Source organism: Poecilia formosa, unplaced genomic scaffold, assembly GCF_000485575.1.
Source record: "Poecilia formosa unplaced genomic scaffold, Poecilia_formosa-5.1.2 Scaffold36, whole genome shotgun sequence".
In the NCBI taxonomy this organism is placed as follows: Eukaryota; Metazoa; Chordata; class Actinopteri; order Cyprinodontiformes; family Poeciliidae; genus Poecilia; species Poecilia formosa.
In genome coordinates, this window is record NW_006799975.1 from 22047 (window position 1) to 38746 (window position 16700).

The 16700-nt window shown below is 36.9% G+C and overlaps 1 protein-coding gene across 9 annotated transcripts in view; it reads right to left on the reverse strand.

Annotated features, from left to right (window-relative positions):
* The window catches only part of adgrb1a (adhesion G protein-coupled receptor B1a), a 240299-nt gene that overhangs the window by 17692 nt on the left and 205907 nt on the right, over nucleotides 1-16700 (reverse strand). For 4 of the 9 annotated variants that reach the window (XM_016670626.1, XM_016670632.1, XM_007550411.2 and 1 more), the window contains one exon: nucleotides 6172-6270. The exons of 3 other annotated variants lie outside the window; for them this stretch is intronic. In XM_016670626.1, coding sequence (XP_016526112.1) covers nucleotides 6172-6270 — 99 coding nt within the window. Of the gene's footprint in view, nucleotides 1-5778; nucleotides 5869-6171; nucleotides 6271-14057; nucleotides 14118-16700 lie in introns of all 9 variants that reach the window. 2 more of the 9 variants (XM_016670627.1, XM_016670628.1) reach the window with 2 other exon arrangements.

The following is a 16700-nucleotide window of genomic DNA, read 5'->3' on the forward strand; positions in this document are numbered from 1 at the left end:
ATCTTCATTATCACTGTGGTACGTCCTAGACAGGTTAACCATCCATGGCAAGATATAGTGAAGTATATCAGATATTTTTCCTGTTCTTTAAAAATTTACAACAAAGATAAAAGAGGCAGACTGCAGGAAAGTCTAAAGGCTCCATAAGGCTCTGACATTTAAGTAGCCTAAATAATATAGAAGATTTCAAAAATACAAATTAAAACTGTGGATTCCTCTGTTAGCAGGTTGGAGAAAACTGGACAAATAAAAGAAGCATCTAGAATAAATCTTTTTAAGCAGAATTCACAAGTCTTTTTAAGATTTTTTAAGTATGATGGTGTTTGTGATAACTAAATCTAAATGTGGGCTTAGTTTATTGCACAAGACACTAAATACTGGAACATCATGAACAAGCTGTCTTGTGAATAAGGGTTATTTGGACTGCATATATTTTTATGCAGTGTATAAATGTGAAGTGTGTATTAAGTCAATTTTATTTATTAAGACATGACCTTACTTTGCTTGTGTTTTTGTTGTTGAAAATGTGCTATATAAATAAAATTACCTTTACAAATATATAACTGGCATTTCATACAATCTCCAGGATTCACTGAGGTTAGGGACCACAACCATCTACAAAAAATACCTGAAATACAGAAAAACTTGAGATCCACCCTAAAACTGCTTAGAACTGCCTATTTTAAAAGCTGAACACCAAGTGTACCTTATATTCATCACTGGAAACCCTCTTGGCACAGCTGCAGAAGCTAACAAATGGCAGCATTGCACCCAGGAGTTTCAGCTTCGTTCTTTTCCAATAGGCTCCTTCACAGATCAGGTGCTTTTCACAATGCGGTATTTAAGGAGTGCACATATTGTTTTCAAACTTAAGTACTCTCTCAGTGATTGGTACTGAAGGGAGATGACTTTGTCCTGGATCAGTGGGAGGAACACTGAGAAAAGCAAACATGTTAAAACATCATGTTACAACGTGGAATTCAGCTCAGTGTCGTGCTGGATATCTGGGTTTGAATCGATCTCTGAGAGTTATCATGCTAAGACCTTACTTCTAACATTTGAATGGCAGATACTCATATCTTACACAAGATTTGGACTAACAACATATCTGACAAACCCTGTTTCAGGTTTGTCTTTGTGTGTGCCATTAAACCTCTGTTGCAATGCTTTCACCTTGAAATTTAAGAGAAATCTTTTGAACTAGTTTTTGTCCTATGGATAAATCTGGGTGGGGTATGCAACAGACAATTGCTTCCAGCTGCTGAATTAAATATTGTTTGGAAAGTTTAATAAATCACACAAGAAACTGGCTCTATGAAGATCTCTGGACTGGCATCTAAGCCAGTTTTTGATAAATGATGCCCAATAGGTGTTAAGAATCTCAGTTTAATCAGTGATTAACTGGTGATAAACCAGTGACTAAACCTCACTAACTTCAAAACTAACATGAGTTAGTTTGATAGTCAAGTTTGGTCAAAAATACATCTTAGTCTAGGGCAGTGGTTCCCAAACTTTTTCTCCTGGGACCCCCCAGTGGTTTACAAACTATTTCTGCCCCCCGCCCCCTATGGATTACAAATAGCTGTCTGGTTGAATGATGTGTGTGAGCGAAGGGGGTGGGAGGTAGATTCTTAGAGACTTCCTGTTATACTCAGCCCCGGCTTCAGACGAACAAGGGGGAGGGGAATCAACTTTCTAGGGGGCAAAATGAATCGTAGCTGAACATAGACAACAACACCAGTAGCTTACAAGCTACTTGTTAACAAGGTTTAAGTGCTGTATTGATATTAGCTAGCTAGTCATCTTTTAGCTAACATTACCTGCATCCAACAGCTTTACTCAACTCAGTCAGTTAGTTTGGGGGAAAAACTGAAATGTTCTTTGTGTTTTGCTGGTTTGCTGCCATGATTCTAACACACCTGCGTAGTTCTGCACAGTAGCAGCAGGTCTCCTTCACTGCCGCACAGATGTAAACCCAGGGCCAGCATTGTACCGCTCATGTTGCGTTTAAAGGTGGCTCGGAAAAACAAGTTATGACATGTTAACAACGGATTAAACAGTTTTAACTGCTCATAAAAGTGACCGAGGACACAGACATGGGAAGTGCGGAAGCCCCTTCTGTATCAAATTGACAGAGGAATAACAGAGAGTCGGCCATTCTAAGGTAAAAACCCAGTGCATACAGTATTCATGTTTTTTTGTTTTTCATCCAGACGGCTTCCCGCGCCCCCCCTGCAATGGCATGGCGCACCCCCTAGGGGGCACGCCCCACAGTTTGGGAATCTCTGGTATAGGGTAAAAATAAAAACCTGGAGTTTATCTAGGTTTTGATTTGTTTAATTTGATTTTAAAAGATAACCTAATTCCCCACTTTACATGAAGATTCTAAATATGGTATCACATACACACACGTGATCTGTAGGTTCAAATTTATATTAGGAATTTTCAAAGTTTCTCTTACATACCAGAAACTACCAACATGTTTGGAAAAGTAACTAAAAAACAAATAAAAATTTAGCATGTAAGAGTCATCACAACTACAAGACTCAAAATTGCTTTTTAAAAATAACATTAGATTGAATAATGTTGTTGGCTGGAGTCAAAGTAAATGAATTAGTTTAACAACTGATGCAAAGACATGAGTTTATCCAGGTTTTACATTGATTTATATTGACAACCATATTGTCAAAGGTAAAAGGAATGATAAATGAACAACTTATAACTTTGTATGTACTCCAGAGTCATTACTCTTTAAATCCCATTGAATTCAGGTGGGTTATGTTGTTGGGAAGAGTTTTGTGAGACATTTACTGACTATTCAGGGTTGAGCAAAGAGAAAATGGACAAATGTTGCATTGTTTACTTTATTGACAAACTGAAGCCATGTTAATATGTATAAATGGAGGAACTGATGGGGTTCGAGTAATGACACACATTGTTCTCAAAATGTCTTTTTGAAATCTGCACAATAAATTATGACATTCATACAAAATAAATGCATTGTAAAAAGTGTAAAAAGTGTTAAAATGACACATTTTAACAACACTTTTTATGTCTTTACAATGTATTTATTTTGTATGAATGTCAATATATATAGTAATAATGTGATATAGTATTGTAAAGAAAGTGAATATATTGTCAGTTCAATGAAATTCTCAGGTTCTAATGTGATATAGTTCTAGTTTGTTTGGTTTGGGTGTCAGCTATTTATCTCCACTCCCTACACCAGCTGTGTTGGTTTGCTGGATCAGAAACAATGTTCCTCAAGAAGTGGACTTAAGAGATCCCACATGATTCAGAAAAAAGCAACATGTATGCAAATGTAATACAAACTGAATTCCTGAGAAAAACAATGGTGTAAATTAACCAGATAATATACCAAATTAACCAGCTATTGCACTACTTGTTGATGGAAGCAAGATGTTAAAATTATTTCAACTTCACTGTTACACAGTAACATGATAGTCAATGACAGATGTTATGAATATAGTTGATCAGACCTCATGGGGAAAATTGACAGACCATAGATATGCTGTGATATATAACAGCATATCACCTATGCTGCTATATGTCTCAAAATAACAAACATCTATAATTTGCTGCAGTGTTTCACCAAAGTAGATCAAACCAAGTTTCTTCAATATCATTTGCAACAACATGTTTCAATAATCAGTTGTTTCCTCTGTATTTAATAAGCACTAATGTCAGCAGTGTGATCCTACTCAGGTGCCAAATTAATTTGTAAAATCAAAAACACATGCACTTGTTTTCCTGCACTCTGGAAATATGAACATACAGCTTTACAGATTTACATCTATGTGTTGACTGAAATTTATATTCCATGGTACATTTTGGCCAAAAATATATTATAGTCTACGGTAAAAATTCCTACTTAGTTTACTATACAACAATATTGTTAAAACACAAAAACTAAATTGCCAATCGTTCAAGATTATTGTTAATAATTCACTTCCTATGTGCATTGGAATACTGATGATGTAACCTCTCCTCCAAAAACATTTTAATGTCATGTTGTTTCATGATACAAAGGATTTTATCGTCAACAGGATTGATGAAAGAGTAGCCTGACCATTGCCTTGCTGAGCTTTTCTGCTTGATTAAAATCTCATTTTGTAGCTAGTCTGGGCTTTCTCCCAGTCACTTGGATTTCAACGGTAGAATTACTACTGGGTCAATCAGTGAACAGAAGGATTGGGATACTTGTGAATGATGCTTCCACATATGGAAATACACTATTACCTACACTATTACCTGTTTTCTTCTCTTGTATTGTGAACTGACAAAATGTGTGCAAAGCTGTTATCAATAAAAAAAATTGGACAAGTTTTAAATTATACAACTTTAAATATATGGTATTTTATCTCAACAATTTAATATCTCCAGAAGTATATAAATGAAATATGTACACAAAATACTGCATAAGGTTTCAGAGTGGAATGAGAAAGTTTTTCAGTACAATCTTAGGAGTCAGGCAGGGTTCCATTTCATGACTGTTCTTGTTCCCAATGACTTCAATCCTAATACAAATGGATGCAAGAAGTTCATCCTTGGAATAAGCAAAGCAGCTTATTACCTTGGCAGTGTGACAAGTAACAGACACAAGATTAGATATGGATTGTATAATCGGAAAGGCGGCAGTAGTGCTACAACAGGAGCTCCCTTGCCAAGGGACACCCTTTGCCAAGCTGTGCCGGTGGAACTCTATTGTCCTGTCAGCTGCAATTTATGCCTGACACTTGAAAAAGTACACAACTAATAAATAAAAGATTATTTTTCTTCCCACTGATGAAGCATGTAAAGATTTAGTTTGACAGGATAAGTATTGCGACTTGCTAATCATTGTCACTCAAACATTGCGAAGGCAAACAACAGAGACAGACCCGAGAACACAGGCACCATCCGAGAAGAACCAAAGAAATTTCTCAAAGCTTGTGGAGCCACACAAGCTGTGAAGAAATGGTGAACTCAAAGACATTTGCCACCCAAAGTGTAATTCAGCAAACAAGGACTTAAGTCTAGGTAAATCCCAAGAACTTTGGAGATACTCACTCTGGAGTTGTTTGACACTTTTAGTTCTGCGTTGCCTTATTTTTTGTGCTAATGGTCATCAGCTGATGAAAATGTTCAATTATTTGACTACTTTATTTATTGCTTCTGTTTCAAGTTGCATTTTGAAGCTCAACACATAATTTGGGATACAGTCCTGCATCAAGAGATGTGAACACTTGTGAACTTTTCCTCAGTTTTACAATATTAATCAGAACTATTTTTATATTTATTTTATTTTTATTTACATATTTACTTATGGTTGCTTTTCTGGACAATGGAAGCCAAAATAAAACTTTATTGAAAAGGTGTCCAAACGTTTGACTGTTGGTTTTATATTGATGTATGAACCAGCCTTTATCTGGAGATTGTTCTAACTTTAAGTTTTTATTTGCATTGAAAAAACTTGGAACGTTGATATTTGGCACATTCACATTAACTTGACAAAAATAAAAAGTTTGTTGTTTATGAGTTGCCAGAATGTCAGCATACAAACTATGAGGTGAAATGATGCATTGTAATTGTTCAGGCACGCCGCATGAGACAAATTTTGCTATTTTGGGATATGTGTGGCTTCTAGCACTGAATGCTTCAGATAGAAGTGGAAAACCAAACAGCTAACTCATCTAGTCAAAACAAGATTTTATGCCAGAAAAGCTAATATTGGAAAATTATGTTCAAAATAACAGAGTGATCAATGGAGGCACTTACGGATCACAGCAAGGCGCACACACACAAATAATTACTGTGTGTGGCTGGCCTCTCTGCAAACATGGCCTCCTTATTGACAGCTTTGTGACTCTTATGAGACAAACACACAAACACACACGCACACACACACACACACACACACGCACACACACACATACACACTTTCATTCAATCATTTAACACAGAAGAATAGGCAATTACATCACAAAATTAAGTTAACAGTTTTTGTATGAGGAACATATCAACAGCCTGACTGCAAGAGTATTGTGAGAGGGAAAAAAATGGCAGAAGGATAAAGACAGAAAAGGAATCAAGTGAGAAAAAAGAACGGCATACAGCAGAGGAGAGAACAGAGGTGAGAAGAGTTAAGGTAAAATATTTAGCGGGACTAACATGGCGTTACTGGTAGCTGTGGTGGAAACGTCAGCCGAAGAGATAACTCCGCACTTGGCACATTTGAGCGTCATATTGTACAGTGGCACTGTCATCTGACTGCAAAGTCAAATTAACACGCTGTAACATACACAAACAGATACAAATGCTCCTACACGTAGACTCACACAAACACGTGCGCAAATGAGTACACGCAGGACACTACGGACACACACACACACACACACCTACACACACACACTCATTGAGTCACAGTGTTCTCGCACAGTCTCTCTCTCAGGGCTGCAGACCTGCATGAGGTTTTGTGTCCTGTGTGTTTAGATGTGAGACTCAAAGGGACAGGGTAAGTGGGACAGGTCATGGCCCATCCTGGATGTTTTTTTTTTTATTTTTTATTTTTTTACCAAAATAATAACATAAAATAAAAAAATAAATAAATAAAACATTATGTGATTTTTTTTCTATAAGAAGCCAATATATTGGTAATATATTATAAATTCACCCAGCATGTACCTTCTGGTTGTATGCTTGATAAACTTTAATTCAAAGGCTTCCAATAAACCCATCCAAAGTAAAAACCACAAAATAATCCTGACAGCTCGTCTACTTCATCACAAACTACACATTTCCTCCGTTAAACCTAAGGCTTAAAAAATAACTGATTTCATTCGCACTGTTGGCAAAACCAGCTACAATCCAAGTTAACTGCTTAGACAGTAAACCCCCAGTAATACTTGAGAACCCCTTTAAAAAAGGCTTAGAACTGAACATTTTAATAGTTCAAATACCAAATATACCCTAATATGCATTAATACACGCAGATGGAAACCATCTTAGAACTGCCGCAGAAGCTAACATCTACAGCAGATATCAAACTCATTTTCATTTTGGGCCATATCAAAATCATAAATTATTCAAAGGCCGGTCTGTATTGATAAAACCCATTAAACTGCTAAAATATGAATAAATGGCAGGCTGAATTCAACAGGTACATTTTAAAAATAAATAATTTCAAACATATTTTCACATTAATGTAATTTGGCAGCAAACCAATAAAAACTGCCTTGGTGTGATTGATGAAGTAAACCTTGGCAGCCTCGAGAGACTAGAGGAACATATAAAAATCTATGAGTTTATGATCTACGGTTTTCTCATTTCCACTGTTGGGGGTTCAGTCAATCAGAGGCAAGAAAAATAAATACAACTCCTGCATTCACTGCTAATGCCAGCCAGCAGTGTTTCAAGTAGCATCGTGCCAATTACTCCAGCTTCCCAAGCTTCATTTTCTTCTGAATATTCTAGTTGCATTGTGGATCTAGAATATATGGATTATGAAAAAATATGCAAATAGGCAGACTTTCCACAAATAACATGAAGTTATGATTAGCAGAAAAATCTGGAAATATGAGAATTTGCCAATTGTGACCCTAAATTTCCAGAGCGACTCGGTCTCACTGATAATCCCACATCACATTAAACTTTTTGTTGTTGATGTGTGACAGAGTCAAAAGTTAGTAAAGAGGAAAGAGGTCACATCATGTAAAGACTTGATGACAAAAGCATAGCAGACGATTGTGCAGTTGTTGAGCCTGACTGCTCAACAACTGCAACTTTACACACATGCTGCGTTGTCAAGCAATATTATCTCCATAATCAGTGCACTATGTAATGTCACATCTCCTGCAAAAGCATGTCACTTCAGGGGTCCAGTCTGATGGCAGTTGCCTCAGTAAGTTATAATGTAAGCTGCCAGAGAAAAAGAAAAAATGGATTTCCACTAAAAATTATATTAGGTTCAATTTTAACCTGATGACCGTGCCTATGCTCTTTATGTTTTAACCGTTAAAACATAAAGAGCATAGGCACGGTCATCAGTCCATCACATGTGCAGAATGTCATTAATTCTTACATGTTTATGTAAAACGCAAGTTACTGTAAGTGAAAACATGCAAACAATATTTAATTAGACCCCTGCTGCTCCTCTGGAGGACGCTTTCCCTCCGATGAGCTTTAAGGCCTGTGGGCACTCCTATCTTCTTTAGCTTCATAAGCTAAAGTACACTGTCCACTGATCTGATGGGACTCCTGTCAAGCACCACATTCATAAACATTATTTCACATTATTTAATTTAAAAATAACATTCTATTTACAGGGCTGTGAAATCAGACACAGTTCCTAGGTCAATTGAAATTATTCCACTTCTATCAACAAAAATATTTTGCAGATATAATTGTTCTTCAGTAAAATATATTTAGAATCTCACAACTCAGGATAACGCTGATTACAGGCTGCATGGAGGGCAAATGTGATACAATAATAATAATAACAATACTGCTGCAGGACTTCAAGAAAAAAAAGGAGAAACTTTAATTGTCCACTAGAGACTTGTTAATTTTTTTTATCATTCATCAACTATTTACAGGATGAAGGCTTTAGCACTGTTAGTCAGACTTGTGTACATGCTGCTCGGTTTGCTGCAGCTGTGCTAATGGAGGAGGAACAATTTACCATCCCAGGAAAACCAACGTCATCGGTGGCCATGCTAACTAGTTTTAGCTTTCGTGACAGGGTCCGCTGGGCAGAAGAATTTGCAGGGCAGTAGCAAGCAATGGGGATGGTGTGAGCAGCATGTACACAAGGATGATTGACAGCACAAAGACCCTCCTCCTGACTGATTGATTGTTTCTGACCAGTAGCAGCATATTTGCAGTAGGAACACAAGAAAGAGGCAGAGAAGCCTGATTATTTGTTTCATATTACTCTGTCAGAATATAGTGGCATGTTAAAAAATATATAAGAAACAGAAATACTTAGGATCACTGATGAGAGATGTTGTCTGGACTATATACATAGATCTCATCTAGATATATGAGCTATCATGTGACCTGTAGTATGATCAGGAGGCATCACTTTTACAAACTCTAACTATATCAATAATGTCACTGTAGGACTGGTACAGACAACAAAATGACCAACATTGATAGATAATAAACTAATATCTTCCAAGATGGCCTTTCACTACACAACAATTAGAGTTGAGGGAATCTATATTTTGCAATGGGAAGACGAGATTAAAAAAAAAATCATAATTGGTTGATAATAATTGAAATAGTATTTCTAGCAAAAGGACAAGTCAGTTGTTAAACATACACTAGAGGTACTGCTATTAAAAAACTATTTGAGTTTTTTAAGCAACAGTTTCTCTGGACTGAAGAATACACCAGCAAAAAGTCTCTGTTTGGCTGAAATTTAATAAAACATGACAGCTGATTACTTTGATACAGTATTTAACAATCCAAACAGAGATCTGTTTGGATTACAGATATCTGTATGTGTTATCTATACACATAACATGACAATAAAAGAGAAGTTAGACTAAACTAAATGGGAGCATAGCTTAAAAAAACATCACCTGCTGCTATAAGAGATGAATACAAAGTTTGTGGATGAAAGTGTTTAAGTTTTTTGTTGAGAAAGAAACATGTTATACTTTTATTGTCTGGACATCTGTTTTCATATTTAACTTGGTAATGGATTTTGACTTCAATGTTCACAGTGAGAGCTGACCTCATGATGTAGATAGCGCTGTGCACCCAGTAGGTAGGAGGAGGACTTCAATGACTTTCACTGAGTTTGATTCTTCACTAACAGTTCACTGAGGCTTGCCTGGTCACTATACCACAGAATAAACATGAAACAAATTGTTTAATTTTTAACAACATTTTGTTCCATATTTGAGGTCAGGATCACTATTTTGATTTATTATTGCAATCAGGCTGTAACATTGAGATTCCCAGCTCAATACAATAGCTCTTTTATTCATCAGGCTCTTCTCCTGTGGAACCAGCTCCTAGTTTTACTCCACGAGGCAGACACCCTGTCTACTTTTGAGACTAGGCTTAAAATTGCATATTTTATTAATGCTTAGCATTAGAGTGGCTTAGGCTATGCTGAGCTATATCTGTAGTTATTCTTCAATAGGCTTGGTATATTGGAAGATAAATTGACCACTTTTTCTTCTTTTACTACTCTCCAACTTGCATTATTTGCTGTTATTTCAACTTAACTTTTTGTTTTCTATCTAAAAGAAACAAAGAAGCTACACCTGGTCTGACATTCTGATTGGCTGTGGTATGTTTCAGGAGGAGGACATCAACTGAGATAATACACTAATTATCTCATTAACTAATTGTTCTTCTCCTGCTATTAACTTTTTACTTGTAATGAACATCAAACATAATACATCAGTTTGTCTGTTTCTTTTTGTCTGTCTGCTCTGTCTTCTCAAACCTCCAGTAGGTCATGGAAGATTGTACTGAGCCAGGTTCTGGTAAGCTGGAGGTTTCTTCCGGTTAAAGGGGATTTTTTCTTCTCCACTGCTGGTACATGCATGTTCAGAGGGATTAATGTAAAGGCAACAACAAAACACAAGCAGTTGTCACTGCATTCTCCTCCCGGAGGAGTGGATGCTGCGAGTCAATTACTCCATGTAATTTGCTAGTTTTCTTATGTAGAAACTTTTTAAACTAATTTGAACAATTTACTCTGCTATTGTACTGTTTGAAAATGAAAGACCAAAGACTGAAATGACACTGTCATCAACAGTGTCATTTCTCCTTCTTATGAACATGAAGGAGTCTTCATGAATGTTTATGACTGTTGTCATTTGGTAAATAAAGGTGTTATTATTTACCAAATGACACTTCAGTTGTAAACATTTATGAAGACGCCTTCAACTGGAATATATGCACCAATGAATTGAAATGATTTTTTGTAAAGTGTCAAGATGACATTTGTTGTGAATCGGTACTAAAGTGATTCTTTTTTTTAAAAGGAGAAAAAAAGGCAAGTCAAATACATTCATACCCATGTCAATGATCAATGGAAAAGTGTATCTTCTTTCAGTTCTCAAGAAGCTTTCTGCATGATTCTATTGATAGTTTTTATGGTTGGAAAGTCTCCTGGAAATAATCCTCATCACAGAATTTCTCTGCTATTCAAGTCTCTGGCTAGACAACTTCCACAAGTCAAGATTACTTTCAGTCAGAAAAACCATGGTGTAAAAAAGTTGATTTTAAATGTGAATCTGAAAGAGGTATGAAGAATGTTGAACCATAAAATAATTTTTAAAAACATTTAAGACATTACTCAGCGTAACTCAAGAATATTCTAATAGAAATAGAACTCATTTGAAAGAGTATAACTTTCTATAACATGACATGTAATTACCGTTGCATACTTTACATGTGCAGAGTGCTTGGTTTGAGAAACTGCCAGGGAGCAACACTAGAGAAAAGGACTATTAAACATGTGACTATTAGAAGTTGTGTACTAACTGAACATGAGAAGATAAATACTGTACCATTGTTATCATAACATTTAATTAGTTGCACCTGCAGTGCCTCCTGTTTGCATGTACAAAGAAAACTACCCAGCTCATGACCTGCTTGTAAATCTGAACGGGGTTTCTATTAGGAGAATAATCCATCAGTCTTCAACATATGTTACTTTTTACCTGAGTTGATTTAAATAAATTAAAAGCTAAATGCTGCATTTCTACTGTGGAATTATATTTTGTCTTTTATTACTGTATGGGATTATCTTTTACAATAGTATGTTAGCAGGTATTAAAGCTTAAATTAATTAAATGAGTATGAGCTGCTGTAGTAATATGAGTGCATAGGTCTAATATGTTATGGAATATTATGTATCAGAGATTGTATAGGTTTCAGGTTTTGCTAACTGGACAGACAAAATCTCAGAAGTATCAACTCCTTATTAGGAAGTATGATTCGTAAAACTGAAACTGTTAAAAGCAACCCAAAATCATTATTTATGCAGGGAGATGTGGTGGTAAAATTCCAGAATTAGTTTGTTTTGCAGCTTGAGGTGTGGCTAAAATCTACATAACTGTGAATTATCTTTTCTGTCTGATCTCCAACAGATATCATTTGCATTTTATTCAAATTAGTTGATTAAACTGCATGACTCGTTTAGTTTTTGATCTCTCACATCATGAACCTCGGTAAAGACATAAATTTGTCTTTAACACTATACAGTAAACAACAGATTGAACTTGGAAATGTGGTCCTCAAATATGATGAGCATGGTCATTATAATAAGAATATACATGAATGGATGTCTCAACAGACATCTGCTCTCATCAGGTATATCATGAAGGTATAATTTTCACTACATATGAATACTTTCAATATATAATACGAAACAAAACTTCTGAAAACAGTGGTGCAAACTTGATCACTTTTGCGTTGGGAAATGTACCTTCATTTTTGACTCCATTTTTTATTGATAAAATATTGGTGGACAACTTAAGGAAGATCACAGATGGTTTTCTACAAGGATAACGGTCCAAAGCCAGCTGTTGAACAGACAGCCAGCTGATGAAATGAATCACACAGTATACAAGGAGACTGTGGCTGATCAGCAGAGCGTTAGCTGGGCACAGCTAGTCACTTAGCACTGTTTTTCTGCCAATGTTTAGCCCTTGGATAACAGGATGGCTAACCCATAGCTGCAAGTAATCATACAGTATGTTAACCTCGAAGTACAACTCTGCTCTCTCTTGTTTTTGACTGGCTTCGTAGAAATGGTTCTGATTCCAACTGGACATGCCAACAACGGAAGCAACTAATATATTCCTCGCTTGGTGACAAAGCGGTGTGTCTGCTGTAAAACTACGTCCTCAAGCTATGGAGCATATCTGAAATAGTGATGCATTGAAGGTTTTGGTAGGAGCTACCTCCACCCATCAATTAATAACGCACTTAGTCCTTTGAGGACATTGGAAACATTCTGACCAAAAAGTAAAGAAGCCAGTCTCCCTGCTGCGTGGGCAACAAGAAATGTAACAGGTGCAATTTATACCAGTTTGCTGAATTCTTGGTTGTCTAAGATTTTTACCTGAAAGAAAGAGATGGTCTTCTAGTAGTGGAATAAAAAAAAAAAACATGTCTATAATTTTGGCTTTATGTTCACATGACTGGATGGAAAAAGTCTCCTTTCTGGAACTTATTTTAAAAATCTCCAAATATTTTTGACACATAGAAAAATTTTCAAGCATGAACTCAGACACTCAGACACATTATAGCTGTTCTGAATGGCTGTGTAAGACTTGGTTGGCCTTATTAATAAAGTTCTACAGTATTGTGTGATTTATTTAGATTCCATTTTATACTGCTGACCCAACAAGCCAGTTTAATCCTTAAACATTTAAGTAATACTTCAGATTACATTTTACTTTGCAAGCTTGGGTGATCATCTAAAGCTATGAAATTAGCCATAGCGAGGCAAATTAGTACTTGAATATATTTTTAGAAATTAATTCATTAGGTGACTATACATGTATGAAACCCAAACTACAGCACACCTATTTAAACATAAGTGTCAATCTTCTTCTTTTAAAGAAGACAACCAAAGGAGCACTATTAAGTGAATAATCAAGATATCATAAAACTATGCAGACCAGTAAAACAGTATCAGATTTATATCTGGGACATTCTTATTTACAATATATCAAATAAGACCATCAGATACCACATGAAATATTTCATTCACAACCATTCTGAACCAAAGTTGTATAGAAAAGAAAATATTAATTGTACTGCTCTACTGCTGTGAGTTTATTGATAGGAAAAAGTTAGCATTTCTCTAAAAGCACTAGAGACGTCATTAAGGCATAGGCAGTGTTAGGTTCTAGACAGCTAGCAGGAGGCAGGAAAACTGCAAGACCAGTGAAATAGTGGGGTGTATAGGCAGGAAATAATAGTGAGCCAATCACTGATGCTTGCTAGAGGAATCAGCTTGTTTGGTAATTGGCAGGGCTGGTAGCCTTAGAGAGGAAAGTCAGATGGGCAGATAATTTTACCCAATCACTGATGAGATGGGAGGGGGCTTCTGAGACTGATGTGTTCCTGATTGGAGAGCCCTGAGTGAGAGAGAGGGGATTCTGTGCAAACTCAAACATGACAACTCATACACCAGAACAAATACAGTGAACAGAGAGATCGTCGGAGAAAGCAAGTACTTTTCAGAGAGAGAGAAACAAACAAAAACAATCATATGTACCAACAATGCTCATGGAGATGGAAAACTGCCGGAAGAGTAAAGGGGATCAGGGTGCATGAGAGTGCTAATAAATAACCGACAAATTCCACTAAGGCAGCCTACAAATTCAAACAAAGGTCCAACGTGATTTGGAGCTCAGTTTCATGTGTAATATGAACAAAATATATCTTATATTGTGCAGAGAATGTTTCCATAATAACCAACAGCACTGTCGGCATGAAGCATGACTCAAGTAGTTTGGGTGGAGGTAGCTTAAAGGGAGAATGTAGAACCTGGGCACCAAGTAGAGTTAAGGCACATAAGAACTAAGGCACATAATCAGACACCAATGAATGTGTGCACATTTGTGCTTTCAGCCAAGTGGACGAGAGTTGTAGCGTAGAAGTGTTTTGAGTAGTCTCATAAGAAAAGTGCTGCCAAAGCAGACCATCTTTTTTCGTGAGTGTGCTCAAATATGATGGCATGACAAATTGTTCAGCTATGACTTGATCCAATTTAGAATACTAAATTTAGTGGTTAGCCAAACACATAAAATACCTGTCCACACTTTAAACCCCAGGAATCTTTAAAGGTGGATAGTGGGATTTGTCATGGATGAGAGGATGATATCACCCACCACACCCAAACCAAACAGAAATACCCACAACAGGCCATGCATGCCCACATCCATGTAAAGGGAAAATCAGAGGTCAATTGGCCAAAAATGCATGTTTTAGGATCCTGGGAGGAAGCTGGAGTCCCCAGAGAGAACCCCTTCATCGACGTGAAACATGGAAATTCCACTCACAAAGGCTCCAGCTGAGATTCCAAACCAGTATCTTCTTCTGGATCCATCAATGGTACATTCTTATAAAGATAGCTGGGTCATTATCAACCAAAATCCACAAAACGATGGACAAAACCAGCTTGACAATCAGATCATTTGTGACCTTCAAGTTAAGTAGGTGGTGGAAGTCAAGCTGAAGTCTCAATGAGCCTAGATGATGGTAGGGACGTTAGCTTCCATCAGTTGCTGACTTAATCGCATTTAATAATGAGGATCTTTACTTGAATCAAAATCATCTGTGACAAAACATTTCTGTCATACTCCGGCAAGGACATGTCACGCATTGAGCTGCCACCTGCTGTTCATAAAATAATTAATTAATAATGCCAGAGATATCCTGCACAGATATCCTGCCAGCTTAATTTAAAAACTCAAACCGACAGATTCGATTAGATTAGAAGCTTTGTTAAAAAGCTTCTAATCTTTAGGTTAAATGAGTCTGAGGTTGATGAGTTTTATTATACTATACTATACACTCCCAATCAAAATCTTAAGACCAGTCAAAAAATTGCAAGAATTTGCATTTTTTCACTATTGGATCTTAAGAAGGTTCTAAGTAGAGCTTCACAATGTTAAAAGAAGAAATCAGCGTAAGAGACAAAAAACTTTGAGTGGGGAATTAATTGAAAACTGCATTTACACTGAAACATGATTTTTTCAGTTGATCAAAAGTTTAAGACCATAGTTCAAAAAAACCCGAAAACCCCCCAAAACAGAAATCAAAGTGTCAAAAAAAAAGGACTCAGTAATGAGTAGCTCCACCATTCTTGTTGATGACTTCAAACAATCATTTAGGCATGCTTGATGCCAGTATTTCCAGGAGGCTAGTGGGAAAGTTGCTCCAAGTGTTGAAGATGGCTTCACGAAGGGCATCCACTGTCTGGAACTGATGTCCATTTTTGTAAACTTCCCTTGCCATCCATCCCCAAATGTTCTCAGTTGGGTTTAGATATGGGGAACATGCAGGATGGTCCAAAAGAGTGATGTTATTCTCTTGGAAGAACTCCTTTGTCAGGCGGGCATTGTGAACTGCAGCACTGTCCTGTTGAAAATCCCAATCATTACCACACAGACGAGGGCCCTCAGTTATGAGGGATGCCCGCTGCAACATCTCCACATAACCAGCTGCTGTTTGATGCCCCTGGTTAAATTTTTTCTCATCAGAGAATACAACTTTCTTCCATCTTTCAATGTCCCATGTTTGGTGCACCCTTGCAAAGTCCAAACGGGCAATTTTGTGGCGTTGAAGAAGAAGTGGCCTTTGAAGACATTTTTTGTTTCTGAAGCTCTCGCAGATGCCGTCTGATGGTTATTGGGCTGCAGTCAGCACCAGTAATGGCCTTAATTTGGGTAGAGGATCGTCCTGTGTCTTGACGGACAGCCAATCGGATCCTGCGGCTCAGAGCTGGTGAAATGTTTTTGGGTCTACCACTTGACTTTTTTGCTCCATAACCCTCAGGATCATTTAAAAAATGCAAAATGACTCTTACTGCATCCGACCTCAGCAGTGATGGCACGTTGTGAGAGGCCTTGCTTGTGCAGCTCAACAATCCTACCACGTTCAAAGTCAGTGAGCTTTTTCGCTTTTGCTATCAGGAGGTCTTGACAGTGTAAAGA